Genomic DNA, 21,383 nt, shown 5'->3' on the forward strand with positions numbered 1-21,383 from the left:
GAAACATTTGAGTAATCCAAAAATCCATTTGAGTAAATGAAGCAATTTGAGCACAGTAAAATGAAGAAAACTCAAACCAATAAATAAAGAGAACTTAAACCAACTGAGTACTGGAAAACCCAATAAGTTAAGGCAACTCAAACCATTTGAGGAAACCGATTGCTACAAACCAATTGAGTTAACAAACTAATCTACATGAGTACTTCAAACGTATTCCCTTTAAGCTGAAGTAATGAGGTATTTAATTAACTCATTACCTTCAACACTGAGTTCAAAACTCTTTTCAAATGAGAATTAACTTTCAGTATTTTGAGTTAACTACACTCATTTCACTTGATCAAGTTGACTGTTGGGTTTTGTCAATGGCTGCTGGTTTTCAACATTCTCCAGAATATCAAAAGAAAGGAACTCCTAAAAGTTCAAACTGTTATATAGGCCTTGTAACCCTCAAACTATATTCAAAAAAATATTTTAGCTGCTTGTTCAAACCACTTATGTAAAATGAGGGACAACGTAATTGTTTTATGTTCAATCCAACCTGATGTTGAGTTAACTGTATTGGAACAATATGAATGAATTGTGCGGGACCTTGCATTTTTTCAGTGTAGAGTGAGTTTGGAATCCCCTGATTAATCCAGGGTGTCCATGGTGACTCAAAAAGTCTTAAATTTCAAAACCTTAATTTTAGGCCTTAAAAAGTCTTACATTCACTGAAATTGTGTCTTGTAGGTCTTAAATAATTGTAAACAGGTCTTTATTTTCTTCTGTCCATGTAAAGCTACCCAACACGCATCCAATCACCAACAATCCATCCCAATAGAACTTATAAGAACACTCGATTTATAACTCTATTTACCAATATGGTTTAATATGATCCTTACAATAATACGCGTTTGAAAGTTCTCTTTGTATTTATAGTCCACGTATGGTGAGGACACTGACCTAGACAGACTGTTGTGCGTACATTTAGTTTATTATAGTTTTTAAAGATGATTATGTTGAAAAATGTCCATGTTGTCGGCGCCAATAGACAAGAGGTATTGCGCGCCAACATATGGCACCGTCGTGCTCATGGCAACCCGAGTTCGATTCCCGGCTCGAGGTCCTTCGCCGATCCTTTCCCTCTCTCTGCTCCCAATGCCTTCCTGTCTGAAATCTCTAGTGTCCTATCATAATAAAGGTGGAAAAACTCCTAAAAAATAATTATATAAAAAAAGAAAAATGTCTATGCAAACAACTAGGGTTTGCTTGTTTTGACAATTTATTTAAAACATGTGGCTAAGAGATAACTAATTAACATCAAAGTCTCTTTAAAGGAAGTCATCTTTGAAACGCCTCTCGGCTAGTCTGTCTGAATGGGGAAACATCAAATTCTCCAAAATTGCTTGCCAAACTTACGATTAAATTTCATTTTAGGAATCACTCATACAATGAAACAACAACTATCTCTTTAGTTTCATTTTTAAACGTTCAATTCACAAAATCTGCAGAAACTCACATCTGGTCCGAGCCCCTCCCCCAGAGAATCTTCAGTCTACATTGATCGCTGATTGGCTCCCATACTAAAAGGCGGGGCTTTATTCATCATATTGACCGTTACACTTTTCCCCATTCGAAACTATACTAGTGACATGTCTTGTGTATTCTATAGTCTTTGTTATAATATTATATGATATAAAAAAGTCCTGAAATTTCATTCTTAATGGTCTTAAAAAGTCTTAAATTTGACTTTGCGAAACCTGCAGAAACCCCGTAATCTTTGGGCAATCACAATCCCAAGTTAGAAACCACTGTCCTATTAAAAAGTTGGCCTTTTTTTACCTTTCAAGGGTAAATGTCATATAGTTCTTGGTGCTTATCATGGTAACCCCTCCAAGGACAAAATAGCGAGATAAAATCATGAAAGCAAATCAAGCACCTCAAACAAACTGGTGTCTGGATATCACAGCCAAACAATTGCAAAACTCTACATTTTGACCTTGCTGATATCGTTTCCGGTGGAACCAAACATGCAGAGAGACAGTCATAGGTTGACATATATTGTATTCCTATTGTAGCATTCCCAAAAAAATGTTAGCTTTCTATGAAAACTACAACCATATGCTGTTATTAACTAAACTGAGATAATTCTGCTTTTGCAAAATCATGTGTCATGTTCTTAAGGTGTTTTGAAATAATTCAAAGAAAGAAACACTGTGTACAAAGTTACTGAGAGCACAGTGATTTACAGCTGCACAAAAAACTGGATGGTGTTCAATCCTCAAATCGGCAGTGGAGTTAAAACAACATTAAAATGGCCAATGGTGAGACACTTGGGTGGAGGAGGTCGAAGTAAACTCAAATCGTGTTTGGACAGATGCAGTCGACTCTCAGCTGTGCAACTGGACAGCCTCCAATGATCAGTCAGATGTTTTGAACACTCAGAAGTTCCCTCAAAAGCAATGTTTTCCTGCATGCTAGGAGTGCCCCAAGTGTATAGATGGTTACACGTCTTCATCAATTTCAAGCGGCTGTCCAAGAAAAAAGATAGTGCTGCCCATAATGGCGGAAATGGTGAGAATTCCCAAAAGTATTGCCCACCAATGTGCCTTTAAAAGAGAAGCATAAAGCAGGTTACACAAAGAAAACGCTGGCGCTGCATCCCAATTTGCATGCGATCAGCGCTAAACAGTATTTGCGTGTCCCAAGTCGTATTGTTTAATGAGAATTTCCGACGTCCGAATTATCGAACTATTTTTGTTAAAAACTCAAAGTGCAGATCTAAATATTTAGCACAATACATGAATTTGATCAGAACTACAAACAATGACAAAAACTGTTAAAATAAACTACAAACATGGTGGATTTTGCAAGACCAATAGTTAATTGGAGAAGCCATGTTGGATAAATTGTATTTACGAGTAAAATGCACATGAAAGCCAAATCAAAGTTTATTAAGAGTGAGAAACTCAACCTATTTTTAATCCCAGAGTTTCCGAGCTGGGGGAGTGTCAGTGAGAAACATGGCGGAATGACTAGTCTATAATCGAGAGTTAAATATACACCCCAAATGAGAAAAGGTTGGAACCGTATGGAAAATGCAAATAAAAAATAATGATTTCCAAATTTACTTTGACTTGTATTTCATTGTAGACAATATGAACACACTTGACTGGCCTGTCTGCAGTCCCGACCTGTTTCCAATAGAGAATGTGTGTGCATTTTAAAGTGCAAAATGCGACAACAAAGACTACATACTGTTGCTCACCATAGGTCATGTTTGCAGGAAGAATGGGACAAAATTACACATGAAACACAGTCCATAAACGTCTTTTAAGTGTTCAATTTTACAAAGTTACAAAGTGGTAAATGCTTTACTGTCCCAACTTTTTTCTGATTTGGGGTTGTATATCATTGTACAACATATATAAATGAGGATTCAGTGAATACATGGATGCAACTCTTCAAATCAACTCTTGTGGTTGTCAGTGAGGAAACACAATTGATGTGAAGTCTTAAACCCTGAGAGTTAACAATCCCTGCTTTATTTTATTGTAATATATCAAAAGTTGGTATGACGCCATCTTGTGCTGACGAAAGTGATGTGAACGCACCTGACGTTGTTACAACTCGCAAGTAGGAATGTCCCAGGAGGTCTTCAACGCAGCTTTAGGTAAATAAATTATTACCATCTAACCTGGTGAAATTATTGATTTAATATCTATAGTTACCTGTGTGTTATATTTAATCTGCAACAGCATTACGAATGTTTATAGTCACAACACATGAGGGGAATTCTCAGCATGAGATTGGTGGGAAATTTAATATAAAAGAAATTTGTAGTAAATGACAATGGTTGACAGGACAATTAAGCAACAGAATTCCTTGCTGAAAAAAACTGCTGTCGGCTGGTTTTAAAGAGGTTTTGGCCATTTCCAGAAATAGCTAAAAATGGTTAAAACCCCAATGAAATCAGCTAAAACCAGCCGACAGCAGTTTTATTCAGCAGGGAATTCTGTTGCTTAGTTGTCCTGTCAACCATTGTGGTATCATTGATCTGTCTGGCTTAGGTTGGGCATAGCTGGTTTTGGCTGGTCTCCCAGCCAGGCTAGGCTTGTCAAGCTGGTTTTAGCTAGTCATCTCCCAGCCTGGCCAGCTAAGACCAGGATGTAAATAGCTGAAACCAGCTTGCAAATGGCCAAAACCCCTCTAAAAGTAGGTTGGTTAATCAGCTAAAACTAGCTAACCAGGCTAGTTCAAGCTGTTTTTATCGGCGGGCTTGTCATTTAATGATGAAACAATACATTTCAAAGCTTGCCCTCTTTTCAGTTACACACTCAAAAGTATTTTAAATTCCCAAAAAAAGATTACACACATTTAGGGCGTAGTATAATTGGCGAACTTGTACACAGGCCAAAAACACCCAGTGACAGATGCTAGCATGCTAACGTTAGACTATTTCAAATGCAAACAACAAACCTTCATCCAACCGGCCAAGTCTTCGAATTCATCCAGTTTCAGGAAAGAGTTCTTGAGCCTTGCGATTGGACCATCAGCATCTAGTATTCGGCACACATTGAATTGATCACAGTAGCCTTGGTTTCCAGAGCAGGGCGCCCCAGGAACCAAAGCCACACGTTTCCCACTAAAATACTGCAAAAGAACCGCAGAAGTGGTGCTCGCGCAGGTATTAGGTTTATCTATGAAGGAAAAAACAAATACAAGTCGGATACAAGAACATGTGTGTATCATTTGGGTTTTTATAGAGCAGTAATGTCAGCGCAAATAGTCCGTTAAGACAAATAGCTGTTTATGCATCTAATTTATTTGAAGCAGTAAACACATGTTATGGAGGAACATTGTGGTTACCTCTCTGCTGGCAGCACATGTGGCACTTCTCCCTCTTGCTCTCTCCCGGACAGTCACATTGCACCATGTCATGTAGCGCGCAGAGAGACAGTCCACATTCCTGCAACATCAGGCCACAAGACAACGATTAAACAGGAAATCACATTGTGTAAAATGATAATACACAAAATATATTACTACTTGTCCTTTCACTCTATCATCTTCAAGGAAACAGATATTTATTGCTGCCCGCAAAAACGGACTGTTTTCAATTAAATAACATATTTGTACGGCATATTGTATGTGCTCAAGGCTATTGTTTTTTGCATGCTGAATAGTAAAAGAATGCATGAAATCTGACAAACAGCATCCAAACTATATCCATACGGGGTCTGGAACCAGATTCAAATGTGTTTAAGCACTGGACTGAGAACAAACAAATAAGGTTTGCAATATGCAGACAACAAGTTCTTCAGATTGGATTTCAAATCCACATTAAATTAGTACAGTGTGAACGCCACTGAAGAGTTTTAGCACTGAAACTGAAAGAATGCTACAGTATTACTGCTGACCAATCAAATTAGACTGTAATGAATTGAATTTGTCACGTCATATGTCAATTCAAAGCCTCTATTGAGATTTGAGAATTAAACTTTAAATGTCTGTTGTCATATTTAAATCATTCATTACCATAAAAACCGGGTTCAGGAAAATTTTTTCAGCAAAAAGCCAGTTCAGATTTTTTTGGCAAATGCATTTTTTAAAGAGCCATTGGGCTATACACTTTTTTTGTTGCTCGTACAAGCTGCTTATTTAAAATGAGCTGAAACAACACAAATCTTGAGATTCCGCTGGGACATCGAACAATAAATTGAAATAAACAAAGTTGTTTTATGTTCAATTCACTTAAATTAGCAAAAACTGAGTTAACTAATGTTCATGCACAACTCAAAAATGAACAAATATGAAGCATCACATGTTGAGCAAGTCCATGAATGAAGACAAGACAATTTATAAAATTTTTTCTTTTCGCCATCAGCACTCATGAATGTTGAATTTACGTGAAATTACGCAAGTTGTTTGCCCTTTATTAGTGCTGCGATTCAAGTTTTTCCATTGGTTGAAATGTCCTTATATTGTAAACTGAGTTTTTATTCATTTTGCTGTAAAAAAAATACAATAAAAAAAGGGAACGATAATTGTATTTACAATAGGAAACTGACTATCTAACTAAACTTTAGTGCCGCTTATAATTTTTTTAACTGTAAAATATTATTATAGGGACACAGCTGGAGAGCCACGTATTTTTGGTCAAAAAGCCATAGGTTCCCTACCACTGCCCTAAAAACACAATCTTTTTGTAATATAGCCTATATAATTATGTACAAGTTACTGCCCTTGAAGGTGGGTACCTCATTTTGTCCAGCAAGTGGAAAGCAAAGTTTTTTACTGAAGTTAAAATGTTGTTAAATGTTTGCTATCAGAAAGTTTTTTTGTTGATTTTGTTAGTAGAAAGATGCTAGGCAACAGAGGTATGTATTTTCAAAAGCACAGGAAAAAAAGTTGTGGATGCTGAAATGCTTTAGCTTTCAGTTTTGTAGTTTAAATAAAATCCCTTTACAATTGAAATAAACGCACAATTAGGAAAAGGTCAGGGTACAGTTATTATGTGGGCTTTTATTTTAACAAAAGTTATCAAATTGACAACATTTAAACATGGTCAAAATGACTTCCTGTTCTAGTGTTAAAGGTCCCATGAAGTGCTCTGAAATGTCTGAAGTAATCTCAACTGAAAAAAGAAGAGAGGGTGGGAGAGAGTAGCTCCTCTCCTTTTTAAAAAGCTGCCAATAGCACTTTTTATTTTATCACAGCTCTGCCAGTGAGTGGTTGAGATCAAGCAGATCAAATGAAAAGCAAATGAGAAGCGTTTTGAAGGGGGCAGGTCATGTCTAATACTAGACAGCATTTAATGGCCCGTTTCCACTGAGTGATACGGTACAGTGCACTTTTATGACCGTTTCCACTGTCAAAAGGTATCAAAAGGCGAACCGTACCATACCACTTTTTGGGTACTCTTTCAAAAGGGTACCTAGCACAACAAAAGTGTATCAAAAGGCGGAGCAAGATGCGCAGCTGAATGCTATTGAATCGTAACTAGCTTGTGCACAAACCAGGAGAATAAAAACAAAGGAAGCGCCATTTTTAAATACAACCCGAGATATTACACCATAAAAATATATACATATAATAACGAGCCATGGTCAACCCGAGCTCAAACAAACCTTGTCGTCGTCTTGATGAACAGTCCATAAGGGAAGAAGAGCAGAATCTACCCTGTGCACCGTTTACAAGGCTGTCTAAACCGCGAGCGGTTTTACTTACTGGAGAGCTCGCGTGCGCATCTATATTTGAAATAGCGAACTTCTTGAGCTGATGATAATAACTTGCGCATGATTATTGAAGTACTTCTGATATCTGATTCTTTCAGAAATGAACAAACGCGAGAGTGACGTGTGAAAAAAACAAAGGAGAAGCCGGAAAAAACAAAAGGAGCAAATGATTCTTTCAGCAAACTAAAACATGAACAACCTGCCATGTTAAAATATTATCATCATTTGGACTATTATGAACTCGGAATGATGGAATTACATTCTAATGAGAGGCTACATGTGCTGGTAAGATTTAAGATACAGATGACAGGTTTGCACTGACTGTGGGCTATATGTTGCCTGTTGTTTTTTGACATTTTCTCGAGCGAGAACGACGTCGACATAAACTTTTTGTCGTACACCATACTCATCATTGGTACCTTTTTGGCAGTGGAAATGCAAGCCTGATAAAGGTGACCCATACCGACCCGTAACGTACCAAACAACTTAATGGAAACGAGCCATAATTAGTCAAGATTTGATAAGAAACTTAAGTATGAGGTGGTGTGAAAAAAAGTTGATCTATTTAGGCTTAAGTGACAAACTGCAAGCTTTGGATGTTTATATCAGTTTAATATAATCTAAACACGTTTTTGACACTGTTTTGGAGCACACTAGCTAATAGATATCTATAAACTAACATCTATTTTGCTTCCTTTTAATTTCATGGGACCTTTAAGAATAACCATATACACCCTGTTGGACGTACCCCACTGGAACAGACGCGTGTGCCGTTACTGCATGTTGTCATGTCAGGCTTAGAAGGAGGTTCCGGACAAACAGCAGAGGAACCGGCGCAAACACTTTTGTTACGACACTCTGAGTTTCTTTCACACATCAGCCCAGCTTCCTTGAAGACACACTGGGAGCTGCAGCACAGACCCTGGCTAGGACTGAAGGGGATAAAAGATGTTAACAGTTAATGGTCAACCTCAAGAACGTTCATTTGGAAAACTTTGGTGCAAACCTAACTACTAGAGGGCAGCCTTCCTAGAAAGTTTAGGTCTAACCTGCTCTAAAAGCCAGGTCAAAAGTCAACTGCGCAACTCAAGTTGCCCTCCCCTGATCTAGGGCAGCATTTCTTAATCCTGGTCCTGGAGGTCAATTTTGCTTTTAGTTTAGCTAAAACATGTTTCAAGATACAGTGCATCCAGAAAGTATTCATAGCGCTTCTCTTTTTCCACATGTTACACCCTTATTCCAAAATGGATTAAATTAATTTATTTCCTCGAAATTCTACACACAATACCCCATAATGACAATGTGAAAAAAGATGTTGCAAATGTAATAAAAATAAAAACCCTGAAAAAAATCACATGTACATCAGTATTCACAGTCTTTGCTCAATACTTTTTTGATGCACCTTTGGCAACAATTACAGCCTGAAATCTTTTTGAATATGATGCCACAAGCTTGGCACACCTGCCTTTGGGAATTTTGCCTATTCCTCTTTGCAGTATCTCTCAAGCTCTATCAGGGTGGATGGGAAGCGACCATTTCAGATCTCTCCAGAGATCTTCAATAGGATTTAGGTCTGGGCTCTGGCTGGGCCACTCAAGGAAATTCATCAAGTTGTTGTGAAGCCACTCATTGATATTTTGGCAGTGTGCTTTGGCTCATTGTCCTGCTGGAAGATAACCCGTCGCCCCAGTCTGAGGTCAAGAGCACTCTGAAGCAGGTTTTCATTCAGGATGTCTCTGAACATTGCTACATTCATTTTTCCCTCTATCCTGACTAGTCTTCCAGTTCCTGCTGCTGAAAAACATCCCCACAGCATGATGCTGCCACCACCATGCTTCACTGTAGGGATGGTATTAGCCTGGGGATGAGCGGTGCATGGTTTTCTCCAAACGTAATGCCTGGCTTTCACTCCAATGTGTTCAATTTTAGTCTCATCAGACCAGAGAATTTAGTTTCTTATGGTCTGAGAGTCCTTCAGATGCCTTTTGGCAAATCCATGCGGGGAGAGGCTACTGTCTGGCCACTCTACCATACAGGCCTGATTGGTGCATTGCAGCACAGATGGTTGTCCTTCTGCAAGGTTCTGCTCTCTCCACAGAAGAATGCTGGAGCTCAGACAGAGTAACCATTAGGTTATTGATCACCACCCTGACTAAGGCCCTTCTCCCCCGATCACTCAGCTTAGATGGCTGGCCAGCTCAAGGAAGAGTCCAGTTGGTTCCAAACATCTTCCACTTACAGATGATGGAGGCCACTGTGCTCATTGGAACTTTCGGAGCAGCACAATTTTTTCTGTAACCTTCCTCAGCCTTCTGCCTCAAGTCAATCCTGTCTCGGAGGTCTACAGGCAATTCCTTTGTCTTCATGCTTGGTTTGTGCTTTGACATGCACTGTCAACCCTGGGACCTCATATAGACCAGTGTATGCCTTTTCAAATCATGTCCAATCAACTGAATTTACCACAGGTGAACTCCAATTAAGCTGCTGAAACATCTCAAGAATTATCAGTGGAAACAGAAAGTACCTGAGCTCAATTTAGAGCTTCGCAGCAAAGGCTGTGAATACTTATGTACATGTGATTTTCAGAATTTTTATTTTAATAAATTTGCAACAATTAAAAAAACAACACATTTTTCACATTGTCATTAGGGGGTATTGTGTGTAGAATTTTGAGGAAATAAATACATTTAATCCATTTTGGAATAAGGCTATGTATACTTTCCGGATGCACGATGCCTTGAAGAATCTGGATTAGTTGATTTAGATATACTTGTCAAAGTTAAACTTTTAAAACAAAGTAGTCCACCAAAAGAGAAGGATGGGACTTTTCCCCCTTCTAGGACAGGGGTGTCAATCCCAATTCTCAGAGGACCAGCATTATGGAGAGTTTAGCTCCAACTTGTTCAAATTCCTTTGTCAACTAATTTCAAATAAGGTGTTAAATTAAAACTGAGTCTCAACTCCAGAAGAAGGTGGCAACTTGAGAAGCAGGACTGGACGCTCTTGGACATTCATTGTGTGTTTGAAAAGGGAACTCACAAGCATTTCAAGCAATAATGATATATATTTTTAGAAAACCCCTTTGTGGTGATCTCCGCAGATGTCTATTATACTAAAGTCAGTACAACATAACCAAGACATGGCGTCAAGTGATTAAATTTGGGAAGTTCATTTCATCAAAACAGTCCACAGATATTAAAATGTTTAATGCAAACCTGCATTGTTTGCCAAGTTTCAGTCTGCACTCAATGCCTGAAGGCTCTTTTGAGCTGTAGCAGCATGGATCGCTATCATCATGGCCCACATCACACTCTTCCCCCTCTTCTACAATGCGGTTTCCACAAATGGGCTGGTCACTATCTGACAAAACAAAACCGGTATAAGGCAGGACAGCTAGATTTACTCCCACCTTGATCAATCATGAATCTAAAACATTTAAGAATGAATGTTGAATAACCTAACATTTATCAGCACATCCGCTGCATCCCTAAAACTTGTTTGGGCATCTTACCAACAAAGCATTTGTCCTTCTTTATATTCAGAAGGAGACTCATATGCTGCAGACTGCAGGGGGAGAACTTGTCACTGTTCTCCTCAATCCTGCTGGCGGCTTTCGGGAACATCAAGAATCTTCCTTTGCCACCGGTGACCTCCAGGTCCCCACAGTTAGTGCCTTCATCATGCTGTTGTAGACAAAACACAACAATTTGATCACTGAATTTTTGGCTGGCAGAAATCATCAAGTAGGTATCGCTGCAGCGTGGAGACCATCAAGTGGGAGGGATTTTACTGCAAGTAGGCTGGGTGACCTCCAAGTGGGAGGCACGTACACCGCAAGTGGGCTGGGTTGATGTAGGGGTAGTAGACATTAATAAAACACAACAGGTTACTGTGAGGTTGGGTTAAGGGTTGGGGTAGATGTAGACCAGGGGTGTCCAAACTCGGTTCTGGAGGGATGGTGTCCTGCATAGTTTAATTCCAATTTCCTTTAACACACCTGCCTGAGAGGTTTTAGTACACCTAGAAAGAACTCGATTAGCTGGTTCAGGTTTGTTTAATTGGGGTTAGAATTAAAATATGCAGGACACTGGCCCTCCAGGAGCGAGTTTGGACACCCCTGGTGTAGATATTCATAAAACACAGTAGGTTGGACTCTGTATCACAATAAAGACATTAATATAATGAAAACTCCAGGTTTGTACAACCCACTTGGAGCTCAAGTCCCACCCACTTAGAGATGGGTCCGACCTCCGTTTATACCCTACTTGAAATTATTGCCTTTTTTGTCGGAAAGAGAAAACAGTTGGAACTGAGCCTTAAAAAAGTTGGCAACAGTTTCACTCTCAAGGCCAGTCACTGCAAGAAGTGACTTTCACACCATTTGCGGAAAGCGGCGCACAATGAAATCCATTAATTTGCAAGCACGTCGTAGTCAGTTTTTTTTAAAATAGCTCAGTATTTTGCACTCTGGATATTCCCCTCATGTAACTGTACACATATCTATGCACAAACTGCACATGCTCACCAGAGAAGCATAGCCTACACGAATAACGACCTGACAGGGCAGTTCTATGCAGTATACTTGTTTCTGTTGCTTTCAATAGCACTACTGTTTTGACATGGAATGTGCTGTCCTGACAACACTGGTAAAATTACACCTCTCAATATTTTACTGCCAATAAAACATCGTTGTTTTTGTTTGTTTCGTTTTTTTTTAAATCAGTACAATTCAAGTTATTGGGCTGAATTTGAAAAGTCTAACAAAATTTCTTTATATTATTCATTCATTCATTTTCTTTTCGGCTTAGTCCCTATATTAATCAGGGGTCGCCACAGCGGAATGAACCGCCAACTTATCCAGCATATGTTTTACGCAGCGGATGCCCTTAATATTATTATAAATAATAAATAATAATATTATAATTATTTTTACATGATAGCAGTTGATTAATTTTTCAAAATTAATTCTGAGTGTCTGAAAAATAGTTCCATGTGTAACACTATAGTGTCTAAACACTATAGTGTTGTCGTGCATTTTATTCACAGATGCTCTACAGAATATTTTGAGCTTCAAGAATGAAATGAGATAACTGGAGCAAGGGCCTTTGGCCCCTTTCCCAGGCCTCCCCATAAATTACAGGTGATGCGGACCTTCTGATCTACACAGCATCCCAAATTCAGTCTGGAAACAATGAGCCATGCTTGTCAGCCTTCTGCTGTCAAATGTGACTTAACGTTAATGCGAGTTCTATGTAGTGTGAGAAACATGCCTAGTACTGCTGGAAATAAGAGTCACTGAAATGCATTTAGATATGCAGCATCATGCAATAGAGTGACATTCTACACTAAAGTCTGGAATCAAGCAAATACATGCTAGCATCTGACAACAATGTAACAGCATGCTTTTTAAAACAAAGCAACACAGTGCAGCCATATTTGATTTGCAAACCAAATGTTGGTGATTTAATCCAGCTGGTGATGACAGTAAAGAGAGGCATCAGACTCACAGGAGCTCCAAGGCTATGGCCCAACTCATGAGCGAAGGTCAGATGTACGTGTTTGGTAGAAAGGTAGTGGCCGTAGGTCTGAAGAGTTACTAGACCAGTGTTGTGGCTGCAATTGTGACCGCTCTTGAGGATCATTTTAGAGCAGATTCCTCCCCAATTATCTGCGAATCAGAGAAAGGACAATCAGAAATGAGACTCAAGCTAAAAACATAGCTGAACACAATAACAAGCTTCAGGCATGTTGTTTTAAAGCAAAGATTGGATTCACTCAGGTCATTTTTATTGACTTTGTGTTTCAGTGCGGTAAACTCTTAATAGCTCACTTGGCTATACATTAAAAGTAAAGATATAGTGTCTTTTGAAATTGACTTTTAGGCTTGCCAAATAATATCCTATGAGGATATCATACTCCCCCATGTTTCAAGCTTATATAAATGCCAACACACGATTTTACTGCTGATCACAAACATCTGGAGTTTTTCGCACAGCACTAACCAATTACATCATTGCTCACTAAACTCTGCTGGTGGGTGGTAAGAGGGGTTGTAGTTGGTCAAGACCAGCCTGTCCATCAAAACCCAAAGTCCTGGATCGTTTTAAACCAGCCTATGAACTTTTAGTCCAGCAAAACCAAAGGTCAAGCTTATGGCTTCCTCAGATGTTGTTAGATTTGTGTTTCGAGCCTGCTGGGAAAACGTCATGAAACCATCGACTTTTTTTTTTGCTTGTCAGGGGTGGAAATTTACAAGAACCATACATTGAGGTCGGATGAACTTGCTCACATAAAACATATGGGAAATGAGGGTTTATGGAGCTTTTACAGTTGTCTGGTCATCTGTGTCTCATTTACATAATCACACGGAAAACAGGTCTTGATTTTTTTTTTAAATTGCTGAGTCATTTGTCTCCAGAGCTTCTAATGAAAATTCAACTGAGATTTGCATAGACAGTTTATAATAATCTCTTATATAATATATACATTCATAGTAAGTTATAATCTATAACTATAATATATAAAAATAATAATAATACGCAATAACACAAAGATCTATTAAGGTCTTGCAGGCAATTTCTAACCAGGACATCTGGTCCTCACAAACATATTAAATCAACTATGTGGGCTATATTCAATTAGGCAGTGGAATATAAATGCAATGCATGGTTGCAGAGCTTGCTCATCTCATATGACTGGGATGAGAGCCAAGTGAAACGAAGGTGAAACGTTTACTATTGTGTACTTGAGTTAAGAGGCACCTTTACACCTCATTCAACAACTTGCAAGGTGACCAGGAAGGCCCCTTGGGAACGTCACTGGCAGTCACGCTTGCTATATCAGGCTCATTTTCCACTGGCTTGCATGGAGTTATTTTTGTCACGAGGTTTTTAGGGCACAAGGCTTGATTGGCACCCCAACACAGTCAACTGAGAGCATTCATCATAGTCTAGGGTTAAAACCTTTTAAATAATTGGCACGAAAGTCTAGATCAAGGAAATATTTTAGAGAATGGAAAGTAAATAGGACTTTTTTGACCAAAGCTCCCATACATTTTTATTGATTAGGATAAATAAAGCTCAAAAGGCATGATATATTTTCATAAAACAACCCTAAATTTAACACTCCTTGGATCCTTTGACAAAAACCCAATTAAACATTTATGATTTTTGATTGAAGCACAAAATAAGCTCCTTGACCAGCAAAATTCACATAAAATACCTAAATTTCTCATGCCTGCATAACTCTACATGACAAATGAAATAATATGACACTTTAATGCTTCGAAAATACAAAAAAATTGCAGACCTCCTACAAAATCCCATAGTAGTGTGCCTATTATTTTGGTGAGGATGATTAGAAGAAAGGCCCAACCCCCGCTGTGAAATAAATGAGTGACAACAAGCCCAGTCAAAACAATGCCAACAAAGTTTGGACTGTGGTCTGTTGCAGATGTCTTTATTCAACTTCCCAGACATTAGCGTTAGCATTCATCAAGTTATCTGACATGTTTTAAGAGCTAAAGCACTGGGAAGTCACATCAAAAGTTGTTGCCGCTGTGAAGATTGTCCAAAAACAAGTTTACACTTGAGGAGGACCACTGTGAAGAATCAAACGCAACTTGCTAGCGGATTTGCATGGTGTTTAAATGCTAATACGCATGTCTAATGAAACCTCCTTACGTGAGGGTTTTACCATGGAGGGGGGGGGCAGAGGTCTAGCACATAACTCTGTGGTCACATGACACAATTGCTTTGGACTCACACCTCCTTTCTCAGCCAATCACAGTGATGGCTGTTGTCAATCCCATGGCAACATTCTCAGTCCACTGGTGGCCTGCACCTCCAACCGCAACAAAAATCAAAACAATGACTGCTCAGTTTTCAGTCCAACTGAGATCCTGGTGACATTTAGATGGTGTAACCGAATTGAGGCCAGTGTAGATTTACAAAACACAACCTCTGTGAAAACATCCACTCGAAGATATGAGAATCATGAAGAGTCAAATTGAAAGGAATGCGGTCGCAGATGAGTAAATAACCTGCTGAGAAGCCAGACCTATTTGTAAGACCTATTTGAAACATAATGCACATAATACACAACATTTATTAGCATTTAACTTAAAGGGCACCTATGATTAAAATCATCTTTTGTAAGCTGTTTAGACGGAAATGTGTGTAGGTATAGCAAGTCCACAGTCATACTGGAGTGATATAAACACAACAAATCTCTTTTCTTTAATTTCCTGATGTTAAAATAGGATCCAAATCCCTCCTATTTTAAGGGCCCACCACAACATGACGTAGGAGTGAGGTTTCACCGCCCATCTAATTGATTGACAGACGCGTGTTAACATGTCTCCATAGTAACACGCATAATCATATCAACAAGACAGGACGTGCGCAAAGCAACTGGGATTAATAGAACTATTCAGCTCTCTGTGATCATCAATCATCATCAAATGTGATCAGGAATGAGTTTTACAAGTTTAAAACGGTTTTAAAACAGTGCATGTGTGTAATGAATTACAGCGATTTTACCGTCTTTATCACCAGAGCCGTATGTTAATACAATTATAAAAGAAGATGCTTCAATCCTGGTTTGTGGACGTTAAATCAGGTTCAATTTATACAGTAACATAACGGCTGTCCATACAGCAGTGAATATTAACGTGTATCCTGTCACATTTGCAGTGCAAAAACAGTGCAAAGTTAACCGCACGCACTGTGTGTCTCCGTCTCCGTGTGTTGTGAACTTTGTAACAACATTGTGTGTGACTCATCACTGCAGAAAGGCTTGAATGAACTACACAACAAATACATCAAATAATCATTGGAAGTTCTTACTGTATTATCTTTCACAAACGTTACGTGAGACCTGCTTCCTGTCTGTCACTGTGCTGTTTATCTGACGCACGCACCCTTGGTGGAGATTGAGACACGGGCAACAAAAACAGTGTGTTTAGAGCAGATAATGTGAATTATATTAATAAATATTCCAGTGGTTCCCAAAGTGGCGGTCGGGACCCCCAGGGCGGTCTCAGGTCAATGAGCAGGGATTGCTTGGTGATTTCCAAAAATCTAATTAATTTCCGTATACTAGTATAATTAACATACAGAAGAAAATATATACTTGCATACAAAAAGCTAAAAATAAGCCATCAGCCTTTTGATTATTTTGCGACCCCTGGGGTAATTTAATTATATTAAAGACACAGCAATAGCATCAGATGTAGCAGATTGATTTTATGCCCACAGGTTAAACTTACTGACACCTTTACAGCACTCAGGTATGTTAAAAATAAATTTAGGCCATCGATTGGTCTCTGAATGGCATTCTCCAAAGTTAAATGGGGAATAGACTTAGGCCTATTGGTTATGTGCACCGTTGTGTGCAAGGTTTATATATTTATAAGCACCTCAGAGGATATTGGGGGTCAGTGGCATTGTTATTTTGGGGGTCGCGAATTAAAAAGTTTGGGAACCCCTAAAATGTTGTGTGTTGTGAGCTGAAACTATACCCATTCTGGAGACACAAAAGACTTATCTTAAATCTTGGGAAAAGGGGTAAAATATGTGCTCTTTAAAATTAGTGCCCACTTATACCACACAATTAGGTTATTTTGTATTATTTTGTAACTATAATTTGTTCGGATTTCCTTATTTGGATGTTTAACTAACTAGCTTAAGGAGATAGTTCACCCAAAAATGAAAATTACCTCATCATTTACTCCCTCGTGTGTTTATATGGGGTTGAAAACAAAAGATGTTTTGAAAAATGCTGGTTGCTGACACCCATAGACTTCCATAATGAAAAATTACTATGGAAGTCAGTGGGTGCAGCTATTAGCAATTTTCAAAATATCTTCTTTTGTGTTCATCGGACAAAAGAAACTCAATAGGTTTTGAACAAATGAAGGGTAAGTAAATGGTTTTTGGGTGAACTATCCCTTTAACCAAAAGGAGTTCCATGGTAATTCATGCTAGTAGATGAATAAATTGTTCAATGAACATGGGAGGGTCCCATTTATGAGACTCGGGATCTAGTTGATGACCAGATTAAAGGGAATGAGAGCTGAGGTCATGTCCTGTCATGTAGAGGAAGCTGTTAATGGGGAATGCGGCATTCATTGTGTTGCCGAGAGGAATGTTAATTACAAGGCCATCTTAGTAGCGGTACTACAAACAATGCACTAACATGCTTTAAAAAAAGCTATAGTAAGATTTTACTGATTAAGCATCATACTTCCTTATTATGTTCTGGTCAACTCATATAGTTATGTAGACAATAGTAGCTTGGGTAACTATGTCCGTGCAGACAATTACATATTTGTTCAATGATGTAAATAATCGTATGTTAATTTACATCTACTTGCACAATTATATCTACAGTTGTTCAATTATAGACAACTACATGCTTGTCTATAATTCAATTATGCCTCATTATTAAATTACATTTGTTCATTTATGTTAATAACCATATGCTTGTCTAGTTATATATGTATTCAATTGCATAGTAAATACACGATTGTGTATTGTGTACATTTCAACTATATGTATTTGTTCAATTATGCAAACTCATTCAACTACATTTCATTGTTAAATTAAGTTTGTTTTCAAATTAATATTAGTTATTCAATTATATCTACCCATTTAACTTTATAATTGTTTAATTACATATATTTATTCAATTACATAGGCAAATATATGATTGTATTTAGATACAATTTCAACTATATGTACTTATTCAATTATTTCTTTTAAATTACGCAACTCTGTTCAATAGTATCTCTTCAATTTTGTAAATAACTGTATTGTTTTCTAGTTATTACAATAACATCTAACCATTTAAATTACGTCTAGTTCTAAAAATATATCTATTTATTCAAATACATGGTCAACTACTTGATTGCGGACAATTTCAATTACATACTTGTTCAATTATGTCTGATTATTCAATTACGTTCCATCGTTAAATTATCTTTATTTCTTCAATTTTGTAAATAGCTGTATTCTTGTCTAGTTATTCAATAACATCTAACCATTCAAACTACATCTAGTTATAAAATTATACCTATTTATTTAATTATGTGGTCAATTACTTAATTGCGTACCATTTCAACTATATATACTTGTTTAATTATATCTAATCATTCAGTTATGTTGCATCGTTAAATTATATGTCTGTTCAATTTTGTAAATAACTGTATTCTTGTCTAGTTATTCAATCACATTCAACCATTCAAATACATCTAGTTGTTTAATTGCATCTATTTATTCAATTACGTATGCAACGACATGACTGTGTACATTTTCAACTATCTGTACTTGTTCAATAATGTCTACTTATTCAATTGTTGCATCATTAAATTACATGTTTGTTCAGTTTTGTAAATAACTGTATTCTTCTACCCATTCAAATTCTAACCATTCAAATTACGATTTTAAATTATTTAGATAACTGGCTCTTTGTCCACTTATTCAATTATTTCTACTTATTAAATTTCGCTGCATTGTTCAATAACATCTATTCAATTTTGTATATAATAATATTCATATTTGGTTATTCAATTACCTCTTACCAATTACTAGTTTGAATGGTTGTGGTCAACATGGTCAACTTGATTGCATACAATTTCAACTATATATACTTGTTCAATTATGTCTAATTATTCAATTATGTTGCATCGTTAAATTATCTGTCTGTTCAATTTTGTAAATAACTGTACCCATGTCTAGTTATTCAATTACATCTAACCATTCAAACTATGTCTAGCTGTAAAATTATATCTATTTATTCAATTACATGGTCGTCTACTTGATTGTGGACAATTTCAACTATTTACTTGTTCAATTATGTCTACTTATTCAATTATGTTGCATCATTAAACTATAACTGTTTGTTCATTTTTGTAAATAACTGTCTCCTTGCCTAGTTATTCAGTAACATCTAACCATTCAAATGCATCTAGTTGTTTAGTTACATCTATTTGTTCAATTACGCATGCAACTACATAACTGTGTACAATTTCAACTATCTGTACTTGTTCAATAATGTCTACTTGTTCAATTGTTGTATTGGTAAATTATTTGTTTGTTCAATTTTGTAAACACTTGTGTCCTTGTCTAGTTATTCAATTACATCTAACCATTCAAACTATGTCTAGTTGTAAAATTATATCTATTTATTCAATTATGTGGTCAACTACTTGATTATATATACTTTTTAAATTGTATATTTATTCAACCATGTTGTGTCATTAAATTATATCTGTTTGTTCAAATTTGTGAACTTGTTTAATAAAATCTATATACATTCAATTTTGTAAGCTTTTACAACTGCATTTATTTGTTCAATTATGTAGACGAATGTATCTACTCCTACATCTACTCACCCAATCATGAATGTTATTGTAAACAAATGATTCCCCAGAAAGTGCTGCAGTTTCATATTAGTAAATTTGAATCCATCTGTACCCCATAAAACAGCACATTCGATCGCATAAAAACTTTTTCTAGGAAGGTCGTTTCTCTGAATTTTACACGAGCGCACATTCTTTCCAAGAAAACACTCCCCAAAAGACTACCGCTCCACGCCCAGACCCCCACCATGCGCACTACAGTTTTTCAATAGGGTGTCTGGGGCTTGAGTGATGTTATCAGATAGCTTCCATTCAATGTCGTGTAGCGTCTAAGACACGGAGGTCGCATACCAAAGGCATTAATAGTTGGCCACCATTGAGTATCATAATATTTCTCCATGTGACATTTGTTGTGGACGTCAGTGAGGCGGCTTGTGTTGGCGATGCTGTCTAGAGCGGATAGGCTGAAATATTACCTGCTTTTCCTTCCCAGGCCAGGCCGAGAACCCCGCTGAAGTCTCTGTTAGTCAACAGATAAGATAGGCAGTAGTCATTCCAGTTCGTCTCAGAAAACAAACTCAAAAGCTTCTCAGGACCAACGTGAGTAATGCTTATGGGACTGCTGGGATCTTCCTCAGTGATCACCTGTAATAATTAAACAGATTGTTTTGGGGAATTGCAAATCTTTGACTTGGATGAAGAATTTTGTCAGATTGAAGTATGACAATAAAGGTTTCGGATCACTGTTGATAAAATCAGTAGAAACCATCACGCAAGTTCTAATTTCCACTACAAAAACCATTACAAATGACACATCATCAAATTCTAACCACAATTTTGGGACATTTTCAATAAGAATTGATTGGTTTTAACATGCCACCTATAGAAGGCAAAGGAATTAGCAGTTGAGACCCAAAGAACCATTATATTTACATTAAAACAATTCAATTTTCAACCATACCAATTAAAAACTATTACAAATTCAATGACGTTTTGTTTTGTTTGTTTTTTGCAGCAAGTGTTGTTTACCCAAAAGGAAATTTCTGCCATCACTTGCTCACCTCCATTTGTTCCAAACCTGTTTAAGTTTCTGTTTAACAAAAGAACAAGATATTTTTAAGAAGCCATTAGTTATGTCGATTTGATTCCATGTAATGAGTCAAAGAGAACAAAATCATCGCTTCCTGATAAACTGACGTCGAATATCAAAAAGAAAACTATAATTTGCCGTAATAGGCCTTTTTTTCTTATCTATTAAACTAGTTGTGCCGGTAAACGATATTATATCAAATCGTGATAAAATTTATGTCAATAACAATGATAAGCTCTGGACTATTTTACTTTATATTGAACTAAGAGCCAATCACACATCAATGGGAATCTAAAAATGTGTTGATACTAGAGATGTACCAAATTTTCGGCCACAGAAAATGTATCGTCCGAAAATCATTGTCATTTAATGGACCCTCTAATTTTTGTGGCTTTAGTTATTGTTGGGGTACTTTTTTTAAATCTGGAAGAATTAACAACTGATATCGAAATATCTATCGTTATCGTTCAATATGGAAAATAATTATCGAGTTCTACAATGAAATGCGGTAGCTTTTGTAGGTGTGATATTAAATATGACCTTTCCATTAGGCAATTTTTTATGTGATTGTCTAAAATATGTATAACCATAGGTGGAAAGAAACAGCTACTGACTTTTCCTACGATGTATGTAAATGACTACTGGTTTCTACAACGTTCTTCAAAATGTCTTGATAAATAAAATGCATTAAAGCTTGTTACCACTTGAAGGTGAG

At 37.2% G+C, this 21,383-nt stretch overlaps 1 protein-coding gene across 2 annotated transcripts in view; it reads right to left on the bottom strand.

The window, feature by feature from the left end:
* Window positions 1-1,436: 1,436 nt before the first annotated feature.
* The window catches only part of si:ch1073-396h14.1 (disintegrin and metalloproteinase domain-containing protein 10), a 42,600-nt gene continuing 22,653 nt past the window's right edge, over window positions 1,437-21,383 (bottom strand). For both annotated transcript variants that reach the window (XM_056447335.1, XM_056447334.1), the window contains exons 8-15: window positions 20,055-20,223; window positions 12,725-12,885; window positions 10,729-10,900; window positions 10,433-10,577; window positions 7,966-8,149; window positions 4,849-4,948; window positions 4,459-4,679; window positions 1,437-2,588 (exon numbers count right to left, since the gene is read on the bottom strand). In XM_056447335.1, coding sequence (XP_056303310.1) covers window positions 2,484-2,588; window positions 4,459-4,679; window positions 4,849-4,948; window positions 7,966-8,149; window positions 10,433-10,577; window positions 10,729-10,900; window positions 12,725-12,885; window positions 20,055-20,223 — 1,257 coding nt within the window. In that variant the 3' untranslated portion in view covers window positions 1,437-2,483. The remainder of the gene's footprint in view (window positions 2,589-4,458; window positions 4,680-4,848; window positions 4,949-7,965; window positions 8,150-10,432; window positions 10,578-10,728; window positions 10,901-12,724; window positions 12,886-20,054; window positions 20,224-21,383) is intronic.

Source organism: Danio aesculapii, chromosome 22 (assembly GCF_903798145.1).
Source record: "Danio aesculapii chromosome 22, fDanAes4.1, whole genome shotgun sequence".
Taxonomy (NCBI): domain Eukaryota; kingdom Metazoa; phylum Chordata; class Actinopteri; order Cypriniformes; family Danionidae; genus Danio; species Danio aesculapii.